The sequence below is a fragment of the Mizuhopecten yessoensis genome, unplaced genomic scaffold (genome assembly GCF_002113885.1).
Source record: "Mizuhopecten yessoensis strain PY_sf001 unplaced genomic scaffold, ASM211388v2 scaffold716339, whole genome shotgun sequence".
Taxonomy (NCBI): Eukaryota; Metazoa; Mollusca; class Bivalvia; order Pectinida; family Pectinidae; genus Mizuhopecten; species Mizuhopecten yessoensis.
The window spans coordinates 565,703-588,342 of record NW_018480067.1 but is presented as its reverse complement, the minus strand read 5'-3'; the positions used below and the strand labels follow the sequence as shown (position 1 = coordinate 588,342).

Sequence of the window (22,640 nt, the reverse complement as noted above, 5' to 3'; positions counted from 1 at the left end):
AACATAAATCATTCACGAGGCCTCGACTCATTTATCGACCTTTCTTATTTCTTTTCTGATATAATAACGAACGAATTATTCAGGTTAGAAACACACAGAGCACGTTGAAAAGAAGTAGACTATCGGTCGCAGGTTAATTAACCATATTGTAAAATGGTTTAGATATCATCTTTTGGTAAGCGAAGCTTCTTTTTGTTGTCAATACACCGTCATATTCATATGGTGCTTTTTCATATTCTTGTTTTCGCTGGCGTAAAATTCAGCATCCTGTCACAAAAATGTTTCTGCTGTCAGTAACATCTGTTTGAGTGCTGCATTCTAAACACTACGTGGTATGCATGGACCTCATACCAAACCATAATAACGCATTTGTTCTCTTATATTATTATGAGCACAGGCATGCATGCATTTGGTATGTAAATATATGTACAAATTGTGAAATGGTCTACCCTATCCTACAATTAACTGATTAATAGGAATTACAGACGTTTCGCCCAGACCATTTCGCCCCAACTTTATTTCACGTCGCCCCAATTTTCAGGTTATTTCGCCCCAAGAACAAGTATGACAACCATATCGCCACAAAATTTATTTTTGTCTCAAAATCCCTTTCACCCTTATCTAGGCCTATATATGAGGAAATTCAGAATTTTGTAGTCACCAGTGATATATAAGATCCCCAAAAAATCTTCATTGCCCCTGAACCGCTGGTCTTGATCTGCTACACGTACAAACCTTAGTATATGAGTTATCTGAGTTTGCAATATTGTTAATGAAAAGTAAAATATATGCCGAATGAGGTACCAATTGAGTGTCTGCCCTACATATAACATGATAAGCATTTTGGCCCAGACTTGACATCTGTGAGTTGAAGCAAAATTACTGTTCTTATTCAACATTTTGAGATATCAGCATGAATGTCAGCTATTTCAAATTATACCACGTCTAACAAAATTGACAAAGTTGATTTTACCGTTTGAGATGCAGAATGAATGAAACTAACTCGCAGATCTTTTTTTTTGTTTCAACATGGAACAAATTGCAACAGATCTTATTTTTTTCAGAGATCTTTTTTTTTTTAACATCTAACATATTGTCATATAAGTGACTTTTATGGAAGAAATTTTTGGGGTGTTGCAGGTGTTTTTATGCGAAATAATTGGGCCGTTGCAGGTTTTTTTGCAGCCAACTCAGGCTATGAATCAAATTTGAGGTACCTGGTATAATAGCTGGGCCCCGGGTGTTACGGTTTTAGGGCGAATCGTCTGACACCCTATATATATAGCAATAGTAGGGTATAGAGGGAAGAATATTTCATATTTATTATATAATCATATTTACATACAAAATGCAGATGTCTATGTTATGAGTGCTTTCTTTTCCAAGAAAGGCTACTGTAACCATGCATCATATAAATATCATGTTGTTGAAAGGTTAATTTTTGAGCATATTTTGTGAAAAATGTTATGGCCACAAGATGAAATTTATGCTGCAGATGAAATACTGAGAATGATTGAGTTCCTGGTTGAGAATATCTAGATTGAGTTTGATGGAAACTCTGAAAGACTTGCCAGCAAATTGTTGGCATTCTCAAAGGAAAACAATGTGTTTTCTGGTTTTTATAGGAGGCTAAATATACATGTACAGTAACAGGAGAAAGATGTACAGCTAGACCGGGATTTGAACCTGGGACCCACCAAACTCTAGACGGACATGTTATATTGCAACATGATTTAAAAGGAATATAATTATGTGATACATCCTTAAAATGTTGTCACATCAACAGGTGTTCTAAAAATTGCAGGAGAACATAAAATCCAACTATTGCACATGTATATATAGTTGAAAAAACTGAAAATATTTATAATTGTTTTCTTCTTTTTCTCCTTTGGGCCAAGTGAGCTTATGGCATGGTGCGGCATCCGTCTGTCATCCGGGGTCCGTCCGTCCGGCTTCAACTTTTTACTTTAAACAACTTCTTCTCAATAACCAAGAGGCCCAGGCTGATGATATTGGGCCAGTAGCATGTTGGGATGAAGGGATACCAAGTTTGTTCAAATGAATGATCTTGACCCACTTTCAAGGTCACGGGGGTCAAATATCTTAAAATCTTCATACAACTTCTTCTCAATAACCAAGAGGCCCAGGGTACTGATATTTGGCCTGTAGCATGCTGGTATAAATGGCTACCAAGTTTGTTCAAATGAATGACCTTGACCCACTTCCAAGGTCACAGGGTCAAATGGCGTAAACTCTTCAAACAACTTCTTCTCAATAACCAAAAGGCCGACGGTACTGATATTGGGCCTGTAGCATGCTGGGATGAAGGGCTACCAAGTTTGTTCGAATGAATGACCTTGACCAACTTTTAAGGTCACAGGGATCAAATGTGTTAAAATCTTCAAGCAACTTCTTCTCAATAACCAAAAGGCCAAGGGTACTGATATTGGGCCTGTAGCATGCTGGGATGAAGGACTACCAAGTTTGTACAAATGAATGACCTTTTCCAACTTTCAACCTAATGTCCTTGTTCGACATTCGAGGTCACAGGCGTCATATGTTTAAATCTTTTAATAGGTTCTTATGAATCAAACACTGATATTCTGCCTGTAGCTGTTATTTAGTCCACTATTAAAATAACAAGTGTGAGATTAATACCAGGGGAGCGATGCAGGCCCATTGAACCTCTTGTTTAATTTAGGTAGTTAATTTTGATGAGCACTATATACTGGCATTGAAAGAAACTCACTGTAAACCCAGATGAATCTCCACATTATCTTTTCTTTTTTAAATTATTGTAGCAACAAGATTTATGGAGAACAGTGATATACAGAATACCTTTAAATGTAAAGGAGAGAAATTGTGAGCTGTTGTTGCCATGGAAACATCAACCAAGACAAAAATGTTCACATCATGAATGGCCTAACTGAACCCAAGTCTTCTGGGACACATGTACAGTTAATGTGGGATGATGAAGAGAAGAAGCAGTCTGCGATGTTGCGCGACATTGACATTTGTGTGTGTTGTATTCCTCAGTCTGATGCAAGTGTACAATTGGACAGTGTTCAATTCGTCTCCCTCCACACATGAATATTTGTCAAGTAAGTTTTATCTTCCCTCAGGAAAGAGGACCAGCTGCCGGGTATGAATTACCAGGTGACCGGGTTCGATTCCCCCTTCAGAAAAGGTATGGGTCACCTGCCCGACCACGTGGGTTTTCTCCGGGTACTCCGGTTTCCTCCCACATCAAGACCCTCCACACGCTAACATCTGGACCAACAAAAGTGATTAATATAAGATAAAATAACTTGTTTAATAATTGTTGTAAAATAAATAAAGCTTATGTATATCCAACCACTGACCAAGCCTCGATGTTGTTGCTGAACTAGTGAGTGTATCCAAGGGTAGAAGCTTAATTAAGGCAGTATATTCCCTTCTTGTTCAATAGCTGTCACATTATGAGAAAATGTCGGATACGTTTGACTTAACTTTCCACCAGCCATATATGTATCATTGGACAAATGTCAGGCAAGTTTGACCTTTCCCTGGGTATAGATGACACCTGTAAGGTACACAGGATCTATCTTCCCAGTCTAATTCACCTTTGTCCAGACTTGATGTTCAGTGACACCAGCATCTGTCATGTAAATTTCACTTTGTCCAGACATCATGACCACAATGTTATGATGTCAGTTAATTTATTTTAAATTTATGTATAAAATGTTAAATTTTATGTACTGGTATGATATAATCATACTGTATACACAAGCAATTTAATTCAAATCAATGTTTCAGGTAAAAACCGTTTAATAGCTGACAGACGTCAGCATTATAGGGCGATAAATGAGACACAATCAAGTACATTTATCAAGAAAAAAGACAATCATAATGATGGCTACTCAGAATATGTTGTCAAGGATAACAGCGACCCTTTCATGAGGGACCATTATGACATTAAAAAACTTCACAACCTCGGAGTGATAAGGACCCCTGAGGACCAACGTTTAAGGGATGAAGGTATATACATTTGATGTACAGTGTACATGTACTATGTACATATTGGATGTTAAAAGTAGTATGACTTTTAAATCACAAGCAGTGTTTAAAGCAATTATTGTGCATGTAACATATTGAAGGATAAAATCCTGTTTTGTTGAGGTTTATGGGGGATAAATCTCAATGGGTTTTGAGACAAATTTTATGAACTTCTCTTTGCAGTTCAAATTGAGTTTGTCTCAAGACCCATTGAGGTTTATACCCCATAAACCTCAAAACACAGGATTCTACTCTTATATTTACATTCATTGCGATATTGATATTTTTTGGATCATTTCTAAAATATCGGTCTTGTGCAAGTCTAACAGCACTGAAGGTACCAAGCTGATGATGTCATCACTCAACGAGACAGGTGAACAAGAGAAAGTGAGACCATTTTAGCCTCCAGTTTTGAACAAATAATGTGTCCACTTTGCAATAATTTGCTCAAAATAAAAAACAAGAAATGTCATTTTAACACAGAATTTAATATCTTCACCAGATCACAATAACTTCCCTATTATATTTGATCTTATATTGTAAAATGTGATAAAATGTCCTTTTCATATAAATATAAAAAGGTATAAAAAATTTTTTTTTTAAATGCACATTAATTGAATGTTTTACTTGTCTAATAATAAACAGGTCACAGACAGCATGCATTCAACTTGCTGATTAGTGACAGACTAGGATTCCACAGGGCTATTCCAGACAGCAGGAATAAAAGGTAAAATGACACTTTGATAGATTTGTATACAGTACTCGCACTACATATTATTTTGATCGTAAATAGATTTGTATACGCTGCACGCACTACATATTAATCTGATTGTAAACAGATTTGTATACAGTACTCGCACTACATATTATTTTGATTGTAAATAGATTTGTATACAGTACTCGCACTGCATATTATTTTGATTGTAAATAGATTTGTAAACAGTACTCGCTCTACAAACTATTTTGATTGTAAATAGATTTGTATACAGTACTCACACTACATACTATTTTGATTGTAAATAGATTTGGATACAGTACTCGCACTACATATTATCTTGATCGTAAATAGATTTGTATACGCTGCATGCACTACATATTAATCTGATTGTAAACAGATTTGGATACAGTACTCGCACTACATATTATCTTGATCGTAAATAGATTTGTATACGGTACTCGCACTACATATTATTTTGATCGTAAATAGATTTGTATACGGTACTCGCACTACATATTATTTTGATCGTAAATAGATTTGTACACAGTACTCGCACTACATATTATTTTGATCGTAAATAGATTTGTATACAGTACTCGCACTGCATATTATTTTGACTGTAAATAGATTTGTATACAGTACTCGCACTGCATATTATTTTGACTGTAAATAGATTTGTATACAGTACTCTCACTACATATTATTTTGATCGTAAATAGATTTGTATACAGGACTCGCACTACATATTATTTTGATCGTAAATAGATTTGTATACGGTACTCGCACTACATATTATTTTGATTGTGAATAGATTTGTATACAGTACTCACACTACATATTATTTTGATCATAAATAGATTTGTATACAGTACTTACACTACATATTATTAGCTCACCTGCCCGAAGGGCAAGTGAGCTTATGTTATGGTGCGTCGTCCGTCCATCCGTCCATCATCCGTCTGTCCGGCGTCAACTTTTTTACTTTAAACAACTTCTTCTCAATAACCAAAAGGCCCAGGGTACTGATATTAGGCCTGTAGCATGCTGGGATGATGGGCTACAAATTTTGTTCAAATAAAGGACCTTGACCCACTTTCAAGGTCACTGCAGTCAGTTGTCTTAAAATCTTCAAACAACTCCTTCTCAATAACCAAAAGGCCAAGAGTACTGATATTGGGCCTGTAGCATGCTTGGATGAAGGGCTACAAAGTTTGTTCAAATGAATGACCTTGACCCACTTTCAAGGTCACTGGGGTCCGATGTCTTAAAATCTTCAAACGACGTCTCCTCAATAACCAAAAGGCCCATGGTACTGATATTGAACCTGTAGCATGCTGGGATGAATGGCTACAAATTTTGTTCAAATAAATGTCCTTGACCCACTTTCAAGGTCACTGCAGTCAGTTGTCTTAAAATCTTCAAACAACTTCTTCTCAATATCCAAAAGGCCCAGAGTTCTGATATTAGGCCTGTAGCATGCTGGGATGATGGGCTACAAATTTTGTTCAAATAAAGGACCTTGACCCACTTTCAAGGTCACTGCAGTCAGTTGTCTTAAAATCTTCAAACAACTCCTTCTCAATAACCAAAAGGCCAAGAGTACTGATATTGGGCCTGTAGCATGCTGGGATGATGGGCTACAAATTTTGTTCAAATAAAGGACCTTGACCCACTTTCAAGGTCACTGCAGTCAGTTGTCTTAAAATCTTCAAACAACTTCTTTTCAATAACCAAAAGGCCCAGGGTACTTATATTGGGCCTGTAACATGCTGGGATGAAGGGCTACCGAGTTTGTTCAAATAAATGACCTTGACCAACTTTCAAGATCACTGGGGTCAGATGTCTTAACATCTTCAAACAACTTCTTCTCAATATCCAAAAGGCCCAGAGTTCTGATATTAGGCCTGTAGCATGCTGGGATGAGGGGCTACCAAGTTTGTTCAAATGAATGACCTTGACCCACTTTCAAGCTCACTGGGGTCAGATGTCTTAACATCTTCAAACAACTTCTTCTCAATATCCAAAAGGCCCAGAGTTCTGATATTAGGCCTGTAGCATGCTGGGATGAATGGCTACAAATTTTGTTCAAATAAATGTCCTTGACCCACTTTCAAGGTCACTGCAGTCAGTTGTCTTAAAATCTTCAAACAACTTCTTCTCAATATCCAAAAGGCCCAGAGTTCTGATATTAGGCCTGTAGCATGCTGGGATGAGGGGCTACCAAGTTTGTTCAAATGAATGACCTTGACCCACTTTCAAGCTCACTGGGGTCAGATGTCTTAAAATCTTCAAACGCCTTCTTCTCAATAACCAAAACGCCCAGGGTACTGATATTGGTCCTGTAGCATGTTGGTATGAAGGGCTACCAAGTTTGTTAAAATGAACGATCTTGACCAACTTTCAAGGTCACTGGGGGCCGATGTCTTAAAATCTTCAAACGACTTCTCCTCAATAACCAAAAGGCCCATGGTACTGATATTGAACCTGTAGCATGCTGGGATGAATGGCTACAAATTTTGTTCAAATAAATGTCCTTGACCCACTTTCAAGGTCACTGCAGTCAGTTGTCTTAAAATCTTCAAACAACTTCTTCTCAATATCCAAAAGGCCCAGAGTTCTGATATTAGGCCTGTAGCATGCTGGGATGAATGGCTACAAATTTTGTTCAAATAAATGTCCTTGACCCACTTTCAAGGTCACTGCAGTCAGTTGTCTTAAAATCTTCAAACAACTCCTTCTCAATAACCAAAAGGCCCAGGGTACTTATATTGGGCCTGTAGCATGCTGGGATGAATGGCTACAAATTTTGTTCAAATAAATGACCTTGAACAACTTTCAAGGTCACTGGGGGCCGATGTCTTAAAATCTTCAAACAACTCCTTCTCAATAACCAAAAGGCCCAGAGTACTGATATTAGGCCTGCAGCATGCTGGGATGAAGGGCTACCAAGTTTGGTATACAGTACTCGCACTACATATTATTTTGATCGTAAATAGATTTGTATACGCTGCACGCACTACATATTAATCTGATTGTAAACAGATTTGTATACAGTACTCGCACTACATAATATTTTGATTGTGAATAGATTTGTATACAGTACTCAAACTACATATTATTTTGATTGTGAATAGATTTGTATACAGTACTCTCACTACATATTATTTTGGTTGTGAATAGATTTGTATACAGTACTCGGACTACATATTATTTTGATTGTGAATAGATTTGTATACAGTACTTACTCTACATATTATTAGCTCACCTGCCCGAAGGGCAAGCGAGCTTATGTTATGGTGCGTCGTCCGTCCATCCGTCCCTCATCCGTCTGTCCGGCGTCAACTTTTTTACTCTAAACAACTTCTTCTCAATAACCAAAAGGCCAAGGGTACTTATATTGGGCCTGTAACATGCTGGGATGAAGGGCTACAAATTTTGTTCAAATAAATGACCTTGACCGTAAATAGATTTGTATACAGTGCTCACACTACATATTATTTTGCTTGTAAATAGATTTGTATACAGTGCTCACACTACATATTATTTTGCTTGTAAATAGATTTGTATACAATACTCACACTACATATTATTTGATTGTAAATAGATTTGTATACAGTACTCGGACTACATATTATTTTGATTGTGACTAGATTTGTATACAGTACTCAAACTACATATTATTTTGATTGTGAATAGATATGTATACAGTACTCACACTACATATTATTTTGATTGTAAATAGATTGACAGGGATTCGATGGATGGAAAAGTTAGTTTTGAATCCATCTTCCATTACCAGATAAAATAAGAAATGTGCCAATAGTTTTCTGTTGTTTAGGATGAAATATATTAATTTTACAGTTGTGAGTGTTGTCTTGTTATGCATGTGATATATTTACAGGTGTGACAGTGTTGTCTTGTTGTTTAGGATGTGATATATTTACAGGTGTGACAGTGTTGTCCTGTTGTTTTGGATGTGATATATTTACAGGTGTGACAATATTGTCCTGTTGTTTTGGATGTGATATATTTACGGGTGTGACAATATTGTCCTGTGGTTTTGGATGTGATATATTTACAGGCGTGACAATGTTTACCTGTTGTGCAATGCGACTTATTATATTTACGTACAGGTGTGTCAATGAGACCTACCCAGTTGACCTACCTGAAGCTTCTGTCATTATATGTTACTTCAATGAGGCCTGGTCAACCCTGTTTCGGACAGTGGTCAGTGTTCTTGACCGATCACCCCAACGTTACATCAAGGAGATCATTATCGTGGATGACACAAGTGAAATGAGTATGACCAATCTGTTCAAGCTGAGCTCGAAATCCAAAGAGTAGTCATCTTTTACATAACTCTTTTACTGTTACATAGGAGATCTTCATGTTACTCTTAAAGGTAGTAGCAGATACTGCCTCACTAAATCAGCATTTACCGTAAAGCAGAATATTTCCAGGGGATCGATATTTTTGAGATTTCGCAGTTCAATAACGTGATCGCGAAAATTGTGATTCGCAGAACAATGTGACAAGTGTAAAAATGAGCCGCAATACTTCCATGTTGTTGCTCAATATGCTGTCATAGAGCCTATTTATTTGACTTTTTGACAAAATGTCTAGATAGCGGAATTAAAATATAATCTGTGTAAATTTTAATTTCTAAGTTTGAGTCAAATTGTGAAAATTTAAGCCAGGGCGATAATGTGGACTTTTTTATCAATTGAATAGGAATTCAAAGTTTACCAAAGAATGTTTGAAGCATTTATATGTTTCTATTTACAGATGTGCCAATTTACTGTCCCTATTGAAATAAAAATAAAAAATCAGGAGATAACTCATATTAAACACAAATAACAGGTAGCGCCATTGATTTAACATCCTTAATGTGTACTATATGTATTGTATAAAAATCATTTGCTATGTTTTCAATTTCAATAAAATTTCATTAAGATTTCATACTTTATTATGTCTTTGTGTAACAGCTCAATGGCGAGATCCTATCCGTACTTATGTTGACAAGAACCTACCCAAAGTCAGATATGTCAAGACTCCAGAAAGGGCAGGGCTCATCAGGGCACGTATGTTTGGGGCCAGCCAGGCTTCTGGACAGGTAAAGGCACATAGCAATTACATTATATGAGTGTATATGTGAGTGGTACAGTTAGAGAAATAAGGCAGTTTATCTAAAAGTCATGTTATCAATAAAACACGATCAAGTACAATTTTATATAGATGAGGTACAAATGGGCACTTCTTGTGACTTTATTTTGTATTAGGAGCAGAAAAATGCACTGCCTGACAGGCCAGATTGAGCTACCTTAGTTGCAGACGATCGAAACCAGTCAACTCCCAGTACATTACTCCCTCCTTGTTCTAAATGTTTGTCCCCCCAAGACACAACTGTTTACAACCCAAGTTTGGGTATTCCCTTGTCAAGCATTCACATAGTACTTGAAACAAGGGTCGGTCACAGGCACCAAGTGCACGGCCAGACCGGGGTTCGAATGCAGAACCCTCCAAACTCTAGGCGGATGCGCTAACCGATTGAGCTACCTGGTCGCCGACAATCAACCCAGTCCAGTTCCGCTTCAATTTAATACAGGATGCTTGTGGTTGGTAATGATCACCAGTTTTACTTCTGATTCAGTGTTGTCAGTTCCTATACCTGTTAGGGTATTATAGAATCGATATAGAGCGATGCTGATTTCTCTGCATGATATATTTCTGCAGAATATCGTATAAATGACATATCATTACTCTTACAGCTTTGAAGTGTTCGAAATGAAGCTTTATTGAAATTTAACACACAACTATAAACAATGATGAAAAACAAAATGAAACATCTATAAACAGGCCAAGTGTTTCAGAAACCACTGAACCAAGAAATCCCCTTGGACTGTCACCACATTTTACAGAATAAGCAATCATGAGTAACCCTTACAATTTGAAGGTGCTGATATTCCTGGACAGTCACTGTGAGGTAAACTTACACTGGATAGAACCGCTGTTGTCAAGGATCAAGGCGAGCAAGTCTACTGTGGCAGTCCCTGTTATGGACATCATCAATCCAGACACCATGGAGTACGTCTCGTCCCCGCTAGTTAGGGGAGGTTTTAACTGGGGACTACACTACCGCTGGGACCAGCTCCCCGACAGAATTAAACAAGTCAAGGATTACCTATCCAAACCTATTGAGTGAGTCAATAAAACATTAACTGCTTTCATCTTTGGGAAACTTTTATACATATTTAGTGCACAGGAATAAATATTTTAATTTTATGTAATGAAATATGCATTCCATTGAACTATATTAATTATGTACATATGTCTCCCCTTCAAATGAAGGGAGACATATTGTATTAGTACTGGTTCTGGTTCTTCTAATCGCAACTTGTCTGGGCCATAACTTTTAAACAGTTTAAAGATAACTAGATGATACTTGAGGTATGCATGCATCACCCACAGAAGGTGTACAGTGTACTTGAATTAGGTCTCATGCCCCACTGTATAAAGAGATATGGCCCTTTGTTATTTTTTATACGAAAGTTTGTCTCTTGGCTAATAAGGAGAGACATATGTTTTTGTTCACAAAAACAAGTTTAGTTATTTCGTGTGTTTGAATAATAAAAAATCTTCCTTTTCAAATAAAATCTCTTTCTATTGCAAAGAGTTTTGATAAAATGTAAGTGACATTTAAGTAGTTTTCGGTTAGTCAAATTATATCCCGGGTGTAATAACTTTTATAGTGAAAAATGTATTTCAAGAAAAGTATACACATGCAGTATTGTTGGATTCGTATTTTGACATCCTTGTATCAATATTGACAGGTTTAAAAGGATAAATAGTTTTAATTCTTCTATCATACATGAACTGTGTTTTACCTTTGATCGTGTGACAGGTCTCCCACTATGGCTGGTGGTCTGTTTGCTATAGACAGGCAGTACTTCAATGATATGGGCCAGTACGATGCTGGCATGGACGTGTGGGGAGGTGAAAACCTGGAAATATCATTCAGGGTATGTAAGAACAACTGTTCTATACTAGGTGTGAGTGTCGTTGTCTGTAGCCCTGAATGTCTCTTATTCTTCCTATATAGCATTGTTTTGATGATGGCAGAACATGTAAACCTGATTAAATTTGCCGAGACTCCCCATTTTGTATTGTCTGGTCATAACTTCTTTGAATTTCTTTCACTGTTATGGCCAGACTAGTGATTTACATTTAGGAATCCATCAAATGGGCTAGCAGACCTTTACTGATCATCCACTAGCTAGTGGATGTTGGATTACATTTTCCCTTGTATGTACAGGGTAATTTTATGTAAGTGTGGACATAGGTTTTCTGTGATTTGAACAGAAGTAATCAATTGATTTGAAGACAGATATGAAATACCCTGATAAAGAAAAGCTAGGTACTATAACACCTATATTCACTTATACTAATGTATTTAGTGTGTACAAGTTTTTTACTTATACCAGATTGCCTATTGACTTTAAGATATCATAATGATTTTTTGGTTTTTTTGAAGTCTTTTAGAATATCAGAATATTCGGACTACTACAGCTAAAGTGTATCTCGTTTCTCAATACTAAATGATTCCTCAAAGCGCTTGTCTGTATTTGATATAAAGGTAATTAAAGTAGATAGTTAAAAAATAGTATTTTCAATGTTTTGGCCTTCGATATCCTGAAAATTAAAAGTGCTAAGAAATTATTTCAACAAAGTTACAAAAAATTGGTGTGGGTCGAAAAAATGGCCTTGTATACACAGGTACATTGATTGCTAAAGTGATATGAAAACCCTTCTGGTTCTTCTAAAATGATCTTGTCTGAGCCAATACTTTTAAAGATATCTTGATGAAACTTGCAGTATAACTGCATCACCAACAAATGATGTGCAGTGCGGTGTCAATAGGTCACTGTGGCCTTTACCTGAAGGTCAAAGGTAAAAAAAAGTATGATTGTTTCAAACATTTAAAGGTGTATGCCCAGGTGATGCCAACGGTTCCTTACTGTGTTAAATTGTTCTTACTTAGTATGCAAGTATATGATGGCATTGTAAACTCTATTAAAGCATCATTTGCAACTATTGGGTCAGTTTTGAGGACTTATAAATCTGTAATGGTTCCCATTACAATGAGACCTGAATTATATGTGCATTTTATAATTTAGCATTTAGCAGTTACTCTAATAATAAAGTCAAATAAGTGCCAAATTAAAGATATCCTGATAAAACTTTCAGTTTCTGTATCACTCACAGACATTTTACAGCGCACTGTCGTTGTCACTGTGACCTTGACCTTGAGGTCAAATTTCAAATAAGTGCAATGTTTTCAGGAATATGTTGTCCAGGCCGTAATTTTTTAACTATTAATTGTGTCGTCCACAGATATGGCAGTGTGGGGGTAGACTAGAGATAGTACCCTGCTCCAGAGTAGGACACATCTTTCGTAAACGTCGTCCATATGGATCTCCCAAAGGTCAAGATACAACCTTAAAAAATTCACTACGCCTGGCCCATGTGTGGATGGATGAATATAAGGTAGCTCACATTAATTACTACTTCTTCTTGTTTTCATGAGATGTTTTGGGTCATATGTACATTATACTGTTTTAGCACTATCTTAAATTTTGAATTTATGTAATTTATTGTTATTATTCAAAAAGAAAAGAACAATTTTTTTCTAAAAATAACTTTTGGAAGTTTGTTATTGAAAGGTAAAAAAAAAAACAATTCGCCAGTATTGATCTTAGAGCAAAAAATCAATTTGCTGATAGGGTACCAGCTCAATCTTTCACACTTTATAGCTTAACTTGTTTCTAGGAGCATTTCTTCAAGATGAATTCAGCTGCCAGGAATATGCCATACGGAGACATTTCTGACCGAGTGGTTCTCCGTAAACAGCTCGGATGTAAATCATTTAAATGGTACCTGGAAAACATTTATCCTGAACAGGTTTGTGAGCCTTACTCTTCATCACGAAAAACTGAAAATTAAATAACTTTTTTTCAGAATGGAAACAGACTCAGTGATTTTTTTGCCTAGTTTTACCTCCAAAATAGGCTGCTTTCCCTACCAAAAATGTTTGTTATTTTCCCAAAATGATAAAAAAATAAGAATATTGGCCTTATTTCTTTTAAAATTAATGCTATTTTCTTCCAGTTCAAAAAGAAACAGGCTGTTGTAAAATTTAGGTAGAAAAACTCTGAGATTTGTTAGATTCAAATTTCAAATTACATATTTTTACTTCTCGGCCCATGTGAGCTTATGCCGTGGTGCGGCATCTGGTTGGTTGCTGGGATGAAGCCCAACAAAGTTTGGAAAAAGAAATGACCTTGACCCATATTCAAGGTCACAGGGGTCAAATTTGTTAAAACCTTAAAATGACTTCTTCTGATTGAACGAAAGGCCCAGAAGCATGATATTTGGTTCATAAGTTTCTAGGATGACGCACGACAAGGTTTGCGAAAAGAAATGACCTTGACCCATATTCAAGGACAAAGGGGTCAAATTTGTTAAAACATTTAAACGACTTCTTCTGATTAACTGAAAGGCCCTGAAGCATACTATTTGGCTGATATGTTCCTAGGATAATGTCTGACGAAGTTTGCGAAAAGAAATGACCTTGACCTGTATTCAATGTCACAGGGGTCAAATTTGTTAAACTTTTAAACAACTTCTTCTAAATAACCAAGAGGCCTAGGGTTTCGATGTTTGGCCAATTACATGCTGGGATGAAGCACTACCAAATTGGTTCAAATGAATGACCTTCGCCCATATTCAAGTTCACAGGGATCAAATATGTTGAAAATTTTAAAAAACCTCTGCTGAATAACCAAGAGGCCCAGGCTGATAATATTTGGCCAGTAGCATGCCTGGATGAAGAGCTACCAAGTTTGTTCACATTAATGACCTTTGCCCATATTCAAGGTCACAGGGGTCAAATATGTTTAAACTATTAAACAACTTCCTCTAAGTAACCAAGAGGCCCAGGCTGATGATATTTGGCCAGTAACATGCTGGTATAAAGGCTATGAAGTATGTTCAAATGAATGAACTTCATTCAGAGTCAAGGTCATAGTGGTCAAATATGTTAAAATCTTAAAACGACTTCTTCTGAATAACCAAAATGCCCAGGGTGATATTTGGCCATAGTATGCTTGGATGAAGGGCTACAAAGTTTGTTCAAATGAATGACCTTTCGCCCATATTCAAGGTCACAGGTTATTTGTCTTAAAAACACTTAAAAACAACTTCTGAATAACTTCAAATTCCAGGGTGATCGGTTGTTCATGTGAATGACCTTGACATACTTTCAAGGTCACATCTGGTCCACAGTGCATAACTCTTTAAAAGTCAACAAAAGGTATAGGGCCATTTGGATGATGTTTGACAAGTTGCATCCTGTGAGGAAGGCTATAGAGTTTGTTCAATTTAATGTCCATGTTTGACTTTCAAGGTCACAGGGGTCATATGTGTTTTAATCGACTTTAGTCAAGACACTGATATTTTGCCTGTAGCTTTATTTTAGTCCACTCTTAAGGAAACAATTGTGAGATTAATACCAGGTGAGCGATGCAGGCCCATTGGGCCTATTGTTTGTTTTTGGAGCAAAACTGAAACTTTGCTGAAATATAAGTAAATGTGCCTAACTACTGTACAATAAATATAAACTATAAGAAGTATACAGTAAATGTAAGTGTTATACATTGGTTAAAATTGTTTACTCTCGGAACTACTGTATACCAGGAAATCTTCACTAAGTCAAAGTGACGCCCTTCGACAGTAGAATCTATTTTCGCCCAATATTTAATTCCCCCTTCACTTTTAATTACTATGTATATTATGCTGTTTACAAATGTTCACTGTAATGATAAATTTGCCTTCATTACAGAGGGCGAAAAAGGCGGAAGTAAAACTACAGCGAAAATTTTCCAGCATACTCATGATATTCCAGTAACAATATCTTTAATTTCAGTGGGTTTTTTTTTTCTATAAGGTATTGCCAACTGACAAGAAAGATGCTCCTCTCTCCTTGGGGAAATTCAAGCGCAAAGAGAAGGTGGCCTCCGCCCTTCGTGGCCAGATATATCACCTACACTCCAGCCTGTGTGTCCAATCGGAGTCGGATGTGTTCACTAAGAAAGCCATGCTTGTGCTGGAACCTTGTCAGGACTTTGGCAAGGAATATAAATACCAGGTATTCCTTCTGTCTACCTTAAAAAGGTCATCATTCTCTGTCTCCTAGATATTGTCAACATTGAGTAGTGAAGAGGCAGGGTTCAACTCTCACAGTATCCTGGGTGCCCAAAATCTGTCTGGTCTTCCAGGATTTCAAATGCTTGATACTCCAGGGATTACGCTCACTTACTCTCTGCACCTCTGGAATATGTCATAGCAAAATTGAAGGCATGAAGATATAAACTATTTGATTGGTCTCGGGTAAAACAACTGGACCAATCACTAGACTGATACCTGTCCTTTAAAGATTACAGAGGAGCGACACCCGACTTCAAAGCCTGTCATTTTTACTGTTACGCAATCAAACACCCACAAGGTGGTGCAAACTGAGCCTTCAATTTTTCAATGGCATATTCCAGGGGTGCAGAGAGTGAAAGTGTGCATAACCCCTGGATCTCGAGGATGAGGATTTCATAGTTGAGCAACCAGCTGGACTGCTTATAATATTTCCTTATTTTAATTTCACCAAAAAACTGATAATATTTGTGGGGGTTTTGTACAGATACTGGTTTTGAGATTTCCAGTTCACTCAATCTCTTTTCCCGAATTTACACACACTATTAATGTCTGGAATACTTCTTTTACAATCTTATTTTTGACAATTTTAAGACTTTTTTCTACAGATGCTTCAACATCAGTGCCAACTTGTTGGGGCCTGATAGGCTTATTAAGTCTTTAACTAAATGTTCAGAATTCAATTTTAAGTCAAATCTGAAAAATTACAAGTGAATATTTAATGAAAAAAACATACAGTTTTAAGCATGAATTTCAGTATTTTCAACATTCATAGACAAGATTTAAGCATGAATGTAAATATTTTAAACATATTTTTGGCTCACCTGGCCCTTTGGGCTTATGCCATTGTGCAGCGTCCGTCGTCCATCCGTCCGTCCTTCGTCAACTTTTTACTTTAAACAACTTCTTCTGAATAACCAAGAGACCCAGGATGATGATATTTGGTCAATAACATGCTGGGATAGAGCACTACCAAGTTTGTTCAAATGAATGACCTTCACCCATATTCAAGTTTACAGGGGGGGTCAAATATGTTTAAACTTTTAAATAACTTCTTCTAAATAACCAAGAGGCCTAGGGTGTTGATATTTTCAAGGTCACAGGGATCAATTGTCTTAAAAACCTTTAAACAACTTCTACTGTATGTTTCAGGGTGATGATATTTTGCCAGTAGCATGCAGGGATGAAGGGCTTTAAAGTTTGTTCAAATGAATGACCTTTGCCCATTTTCAAGGTCACAGGGGTCAAATATGTAAAAATCTTTAAACAACTTGTTCTGAATAACCAGAAGGCCAAGGATAATGATAGTTAGTCAATAACATGCAGGGATGAAGCACTACCAAGTTTGTTTAAATGAATGACCTTCACAAATCTTCAAGGTCAAGGGGGTCAAATATGTTGGAATATTTAAACAACCTCTTCTGTATCACCAAAATGTCCAGCGTGATGATATATAGCCAGAAGGATGTTGGCATGAAGGGCTACCAATGCAAGTTTGTAAGTGGTGCGGCGTCCGTCGTCCATACATCCTCCGTACATCCTCCGGCATCAATATTTTACTGTTAAACAACTTCTTCTGAATAATCAAAATGCCCAGGGTGATGATATTTGGCCAGTAGCATGACGGGATAATAGAAAGGGCTACCAAGTTTGTTCAAATGAATGACCTCCACCCATATTCAAGGCCACAGTAGTCAATATATGTTTAAATCTTTAAATGACTTGTTCGGTATAACCAAAAGATCTAGGGTAATGATATTTTGCCAGAAGCATGCTGGGTTGGAAGACTATAAACTCTGTTCAACCTGATGTCATTGTTCGATATTAAAGGTCACAGGCGTTATATGTTTAATCTTTCAATAGGTTCTAATGAATCAAAAGCTGATATTCTGCCTGTAGCTGTATTTTAGTCCACTTTTAAGATTACAAGAGTGAGTTTAATACCAGGTGAGCTATTTTGGCCCAGTCTCTTGTTCAAATGAATGACCTTTACTCATATTCAAGGTCACAGGGGTCAATTTTCTTAAAAACCTAAAAATGACTTCTGTATTACCAAAATGACCAAGGTTATGATATTTGGCCAGAAAAATGTTGGCATGAATGGCTACCAAGTTCAAATGAATGACCTTCACTCACATTCAAGGTCACAGGGGTCAATTTTCTTAAAAACCTAAAAATGACTTCTGTATAACCAAAAGGTCCAGGGTGATGATATTTGGTCAGAAGGATGTTGGGATAAAAGGTTATCAAGTTTGTTCAAATGAATGACCTTGACACATTTTCATGGTCACATCTGGTCCATAGTGCATACATCTTTAAAAGTCATCTTCTCAATAAACAAAAGGTATAGGGTGGTGATATTTGGCAATGAAATCTGGGATGAAGGGCTATGAAGTTTTTATTAACTTAATGTCCTTGTTTGACTTTCAAGGTCACAGTGGTCAAATGTGTTTTAATCCTTTAACAGGTTCATCTAAATGATTTGAAATCAAGACACTGATATTTTGCTTGTAGCTTTATTTTAGTCCTCTTTTAAAGTTATAATTGTGAGATTAATACCCGGTGAGCGATGCAGGCCCATTGGGCCTCTTGTTATACAAGAGAATGAATTTTGGAAGAAGTATAGGGTCTGACATTTTTAACAAACCTGCTGAATTTCATGTAGACTTTGGCCTATGGTTCTATCATCACTTTCTCACTTTGTGTTACAGACCTGGTATAAATCAAAAGACGATGAACTGTTGCTGAGTGACATTTTGTGTCTTGATGTAGAAAATGTCTTTCAGGGCCGGTCCTTTGCCCGGCTAATGAAATGTCATGGAAACGGAGGATCTCAGTCCTGGACTATCAAAAAGGTACAGTCTATATATGTCCTCACCTTGTAGGTTGTGGCTGACATGTTTTACAGCCAATAAGCCCATGCCTGGTAATAAGCCCATCCATATTAAGTAGAAATCAATAGTTAATTGTCCTGCAATAAGCCCAACCCCAAATTAGGGTCAGAGGTCATGTATTAGCCTCATTGGCTTGTTGTAGGATAGATGCGGTCAATATGCTTGTTATATCACATGTTTGTTGTCCCCTGTAAATATGGTGGCTCAGGTTGAAACTGAAATCATCCAGGTATTTAGGTTTTATCTATCATTTTGCCTCTACACTATTTATCATGTGAAGTATTTTATTTTTATCAGTCAACCAGCACTGTCCTCCAATGCTTAGAAGGTATTCTTAATTTGACTTTATCAAAGAGTCATTTCAAGAATTTGTATTTCTTGTCAAGATATACTAGTCAATAAATATTGTGTAAGTAACAAAAGGTTTAAATTTCCCCTTTAATTGCTTCAATTACAACAAAAATCATATCCTTAACTGTGCTTCAGTTCTGTCTGTCAAACCTGAAATCGAAAATAATCATAATGTACATAAACTTTTGCTACATCATCATAATTGACATTTCTGTAAATAGTTTTCTATTGTATTGTAGTGTGCTAATCTGTAAAAATTTGATAAAATGCTCAAATTTTAGTCCACTAAACTAAGTATATGGTACCTTGTTTTATCTGAGCTGTTTGAGGTCTATTTGATTCTAACTTCTTCTACTAGAGATAATTGAGGTATATTTATGACATTTCAGAACGGGTCTGTGATGATGCTGTATAACCCAGCCACTGGTAAATGTTTGCGAGGCTCCCAAGATGAGAATGGCTCGCCGCTCGACCTCGGTATTTGTGATGACACGCCGAGTCTCAGCTTCCAGTTCAGGAAACGACCATCAAGGTCAAATTAAAACTTGTGTGTGAAAAACATAATGCAACTCAGTTACTGAGAGAGAAAGATGTCAGTTTCAGATTAATTTGTATGTTCTGGGTGAGGGTCTGGGATGTATGTTTAATTATGGTAAAATTATTAGTTTTATCCTATCCACTCTCCAAATTAAAATCAAATCCTCATTGTTTTTGATAATCTGTGAGGAGTATGGTATTAAATTAGGATCTGATGTTATTTTGTTACTTGCTTAGACTATGTATGAAACTTCTTAGTTTCTCCAAAGATAAAAAAAGGTAAGTCTTTGCTGAGATATTCTCCTTATTGACTGAAAGTTAAGATGAATAAATGGTGCCTGAGGTGGCGTTACTTGCCAAATGTAAAACTGTCAGTCAGTCATACACCATTTTGACAAGCTTTTGATGGTGACTTTGTAAAATAACATTGTCATCTGGTTGTGATGTCATAGTAAATGTCACTGAGCACACATGGTTGATATGTTAACAACACATTAGAAGGATATTCAAGAACGCATAAATTGATGCTAAGTTTTTATCTCTTAGTCCCACTTGTCCAAAGCCTGGTTAGCTTAAAGCAAAGGTAAATGCAAAAAATTCATTCAGTGTATTTCAAAAATATCGAAATTTAAAACTAAAATGATCAGTAGAGGGATTCAAAAGGGTAGTTTGAAAATGATAGACACCAAAAATATTTGTCAATTTCTTTTTAAATTTTTACATTGAAGACAGGTTAAGCTTATCAGGTGCATGAAGTTGAACAACTAATCCCTGTTTGAACAATTTTATGAGCATTGTCCGATAATTCAGTATTTCCTATAAGCGTGTCATCAATATATGTATTCTTTGATGTCTTTGATATTCTTTGTCATCAATTAATTAATTTACCAAAGAATTGTTACACTTTCCTCAGTGTGGAACACTGGACAAGTGTGACTTGTCAACGGTGGTAGCATTGATACTTTATTTTATCAAAGTACTCTCAACATACTCCAATGTTGCCAGTAATTGTACAAAACACTTGTACTGGTAAGATTAAAATGCTGTTTTGCAGGGAAATATTCTTGCAATGATATTGACTTTTGCCTTAGCATCAAGGTTAATACTTTCTATTTGCTTTTAAGTTTGTTGCAAACTGTGTTATTGTTTACAACTTGTGTAAAGAGTTTTGTTTTACTGCACCAAACTGCAGTAAACCACTTAGTTTTTGTTATTTTACTTCCTCTGACATATTCAAGGAAATATATTAATTTGTAGAATTAACAACTTGTTCCTCATTTAATATGCTTAAAGAAATGTTAACGAGATGTTAAAATTAGCAATCATCTCTGCTTGTGAATTCACATGCAAAAGAATACTAAAAATCCTCCGAAAATGGGTGATTAACATCAGAATAGAGTTTGTCAGTAATGCAGAATACATGAACATGATACGGGTGGTTTATTGTACTAACCACGGTATTACAAGTTGCTATAGTTAATTGATCTTAGTCAATATTGATTTGCTTACGACTGGATTGAAATGATATAAGCTTTATTGTGAATGGCACAAGGCAATTAAGAATATCTAATTTTTATTGAATAGAGGAATGATGTTTGCTTTGTCAAAACTTGAACCAATTTCAATATCAACGTTTCAATATCAGTTTCAAAGTAATTTGAACCTCCGACAATTTATCACACCGCTGTGTTAAACAGTGATTGCATGGCCATATTATATTTACATAAATACTGAATATGTTGCTTGCATAATGTGACCTTGTACTTACCGTGAAATAAGATATTTTCGTGGGGCCCAAATTTCACGGTTTTGCGACAAAACACCATTTCATGGGTAGTATACATGAGTTTATGGATTACAAGTACCCACTCAAAGGGAGAGTTGCTTTATGTTAAACTTGTATTTACTTCATAAGCCTATGAAATCGTGGAAGAAGATAACCCACCAAATCAATAAAATTAAAACCCCCACAAAAAGTAATGATTTTGCAGTATTTGATTGGTATTTCAATACTCCAAATGTGATGATGCAATATGAATTATCAACCTAGTTTCTATATCATGACAACAGTGTGGTAACTGATGATAGATATCCACTGTCATTACATTATAATCAGTATGTCTTAACCCTTTCACCACTGTAGACCAAGATGGACTCATCTAGATAAATGCATGGTAGAGTCTACTAAAGTTACATAGGGTTGAAAAGGTTAAAGACCAGCGTGGTGTAAATAATTAAATTCCTCTAATGAACTTCTTGTCTGACACATTCTTAAAAAGCTAGGAGCCAAATTCTAACAACCTTTGTATGAGTATCTATGGGCTTGTACATGTTAACAAATGTTATCAAATCCTCCCACAACCACATTGGGTTTCCTTACTCCCAACTCATTGGATAACCCTACGAGGAGTTAGTTAACATTGGTAACACCCTGGGCCTGATTTCACTGACCAATAGTAAACATTGGTAACATCCTGGGCCCGATTTCATTGACCAATAGTTAACATTGGTAACACCCTGGACCTGATTTCACTGATCAATAGTTAACATTGGTAACACCCTGGGCCCGATTTGACTGACCAATAGTAAACATTGGTAACATCCTGGGCCCGATTTCAGTGATCAATAGTTAACATTGGTAACACCCTGGGCCCAATTTCACTGACCAATAGTAAACATTGGTAACATCCTGGGCCCGATTTCAGTGATCAATAGTTAACATTGGTAACACCCTGGACCTGATTTCACTGATCAATAGTTAACATTGATAACACCCTGGGCCTGATTTCACTGACCAGTAGTAAACATTGGTAACACCCTGGGCCCGATTTGACTGACCAATAGTA

At 36.4% G+C, this 22,640-nt stretch overlaps 1 protein-coding gene across 3 annotated transcripts; it reads left to right on the top strand.

Annotated features, from left to right (window-relative positions):
- The first annotated feature begins 75 nt into the window (after positions 1–75).
- On the top strand, positions 76–22,413 carry LOC110443323 (polypeptide N-acetylgalactosaminyltransferase 11-like). 3 transcript variants are annotated; one of them, XM_021487485.1, is made up of 13 exons: positions 76–175; positions 2,802–3,101; positions 3,796–4,017; positions 4,681–4,762; positions 8,887–9,053; positions 9,739–9,866; positions 10,707–10,951; positions 11,655–11,772; positions 13,145–13,297; positions 13,580–13,711; positions 15,756–15,956; positions 18,724–18,867; positions 19,647–22,413. In XM_021487485.1, exons 2-13 carry the CDS (start codon positions 2,969–2,971, stop codon positions 19,797–19,799), a joined length of 1,878 nt encoding a protein of 625 aa, XP_021343160.1. In that variant the 5' UTR covers positions 76–175; positions 2,802–2,968; the 3' UTR covers positions 19,800–22,413. The 3 variants fall into 3 exon arrangements, with proteins under 3 accessions (XP_021343160.1, XP_021343161.1, XP_021343162.1); XM_021487486.1 differs by lacking the exon at positions 76–175 and having other exon boundaries at positions 3,008–3,187; XM_021487487.1 differs by lacking the exons at positions 76–175; positions 2,802–3,101 and adding an exon at positions 3,161–3,284.
- The last annotated feature ends 227 nt before the right edge of the window (positions 22,414–22,640 follow it).

Coding starts and splice junctions, on each gene's coding strand:
- LOC110443323 (XM_021487485.1), top strand. CDS start 2,969: ATGATGAAGAGAAGAAGCAGTCTGCGATGTTGCGCGACATTGACATTT. Junction 9,867..10,706: donor CCAGCCAGGCTTCTGGACAG/GTAAAGGCACAT, acceptor TACAATTTGAAG/GTGCTGATATTCCTGGACAG. Junction 13,298..13,579: donor TGTGGATGGATGAATATAAG/GTAGCTCACATT, acceptor ACTTGTTTCTAG/GAGCATTTCTTCAAGATGAA.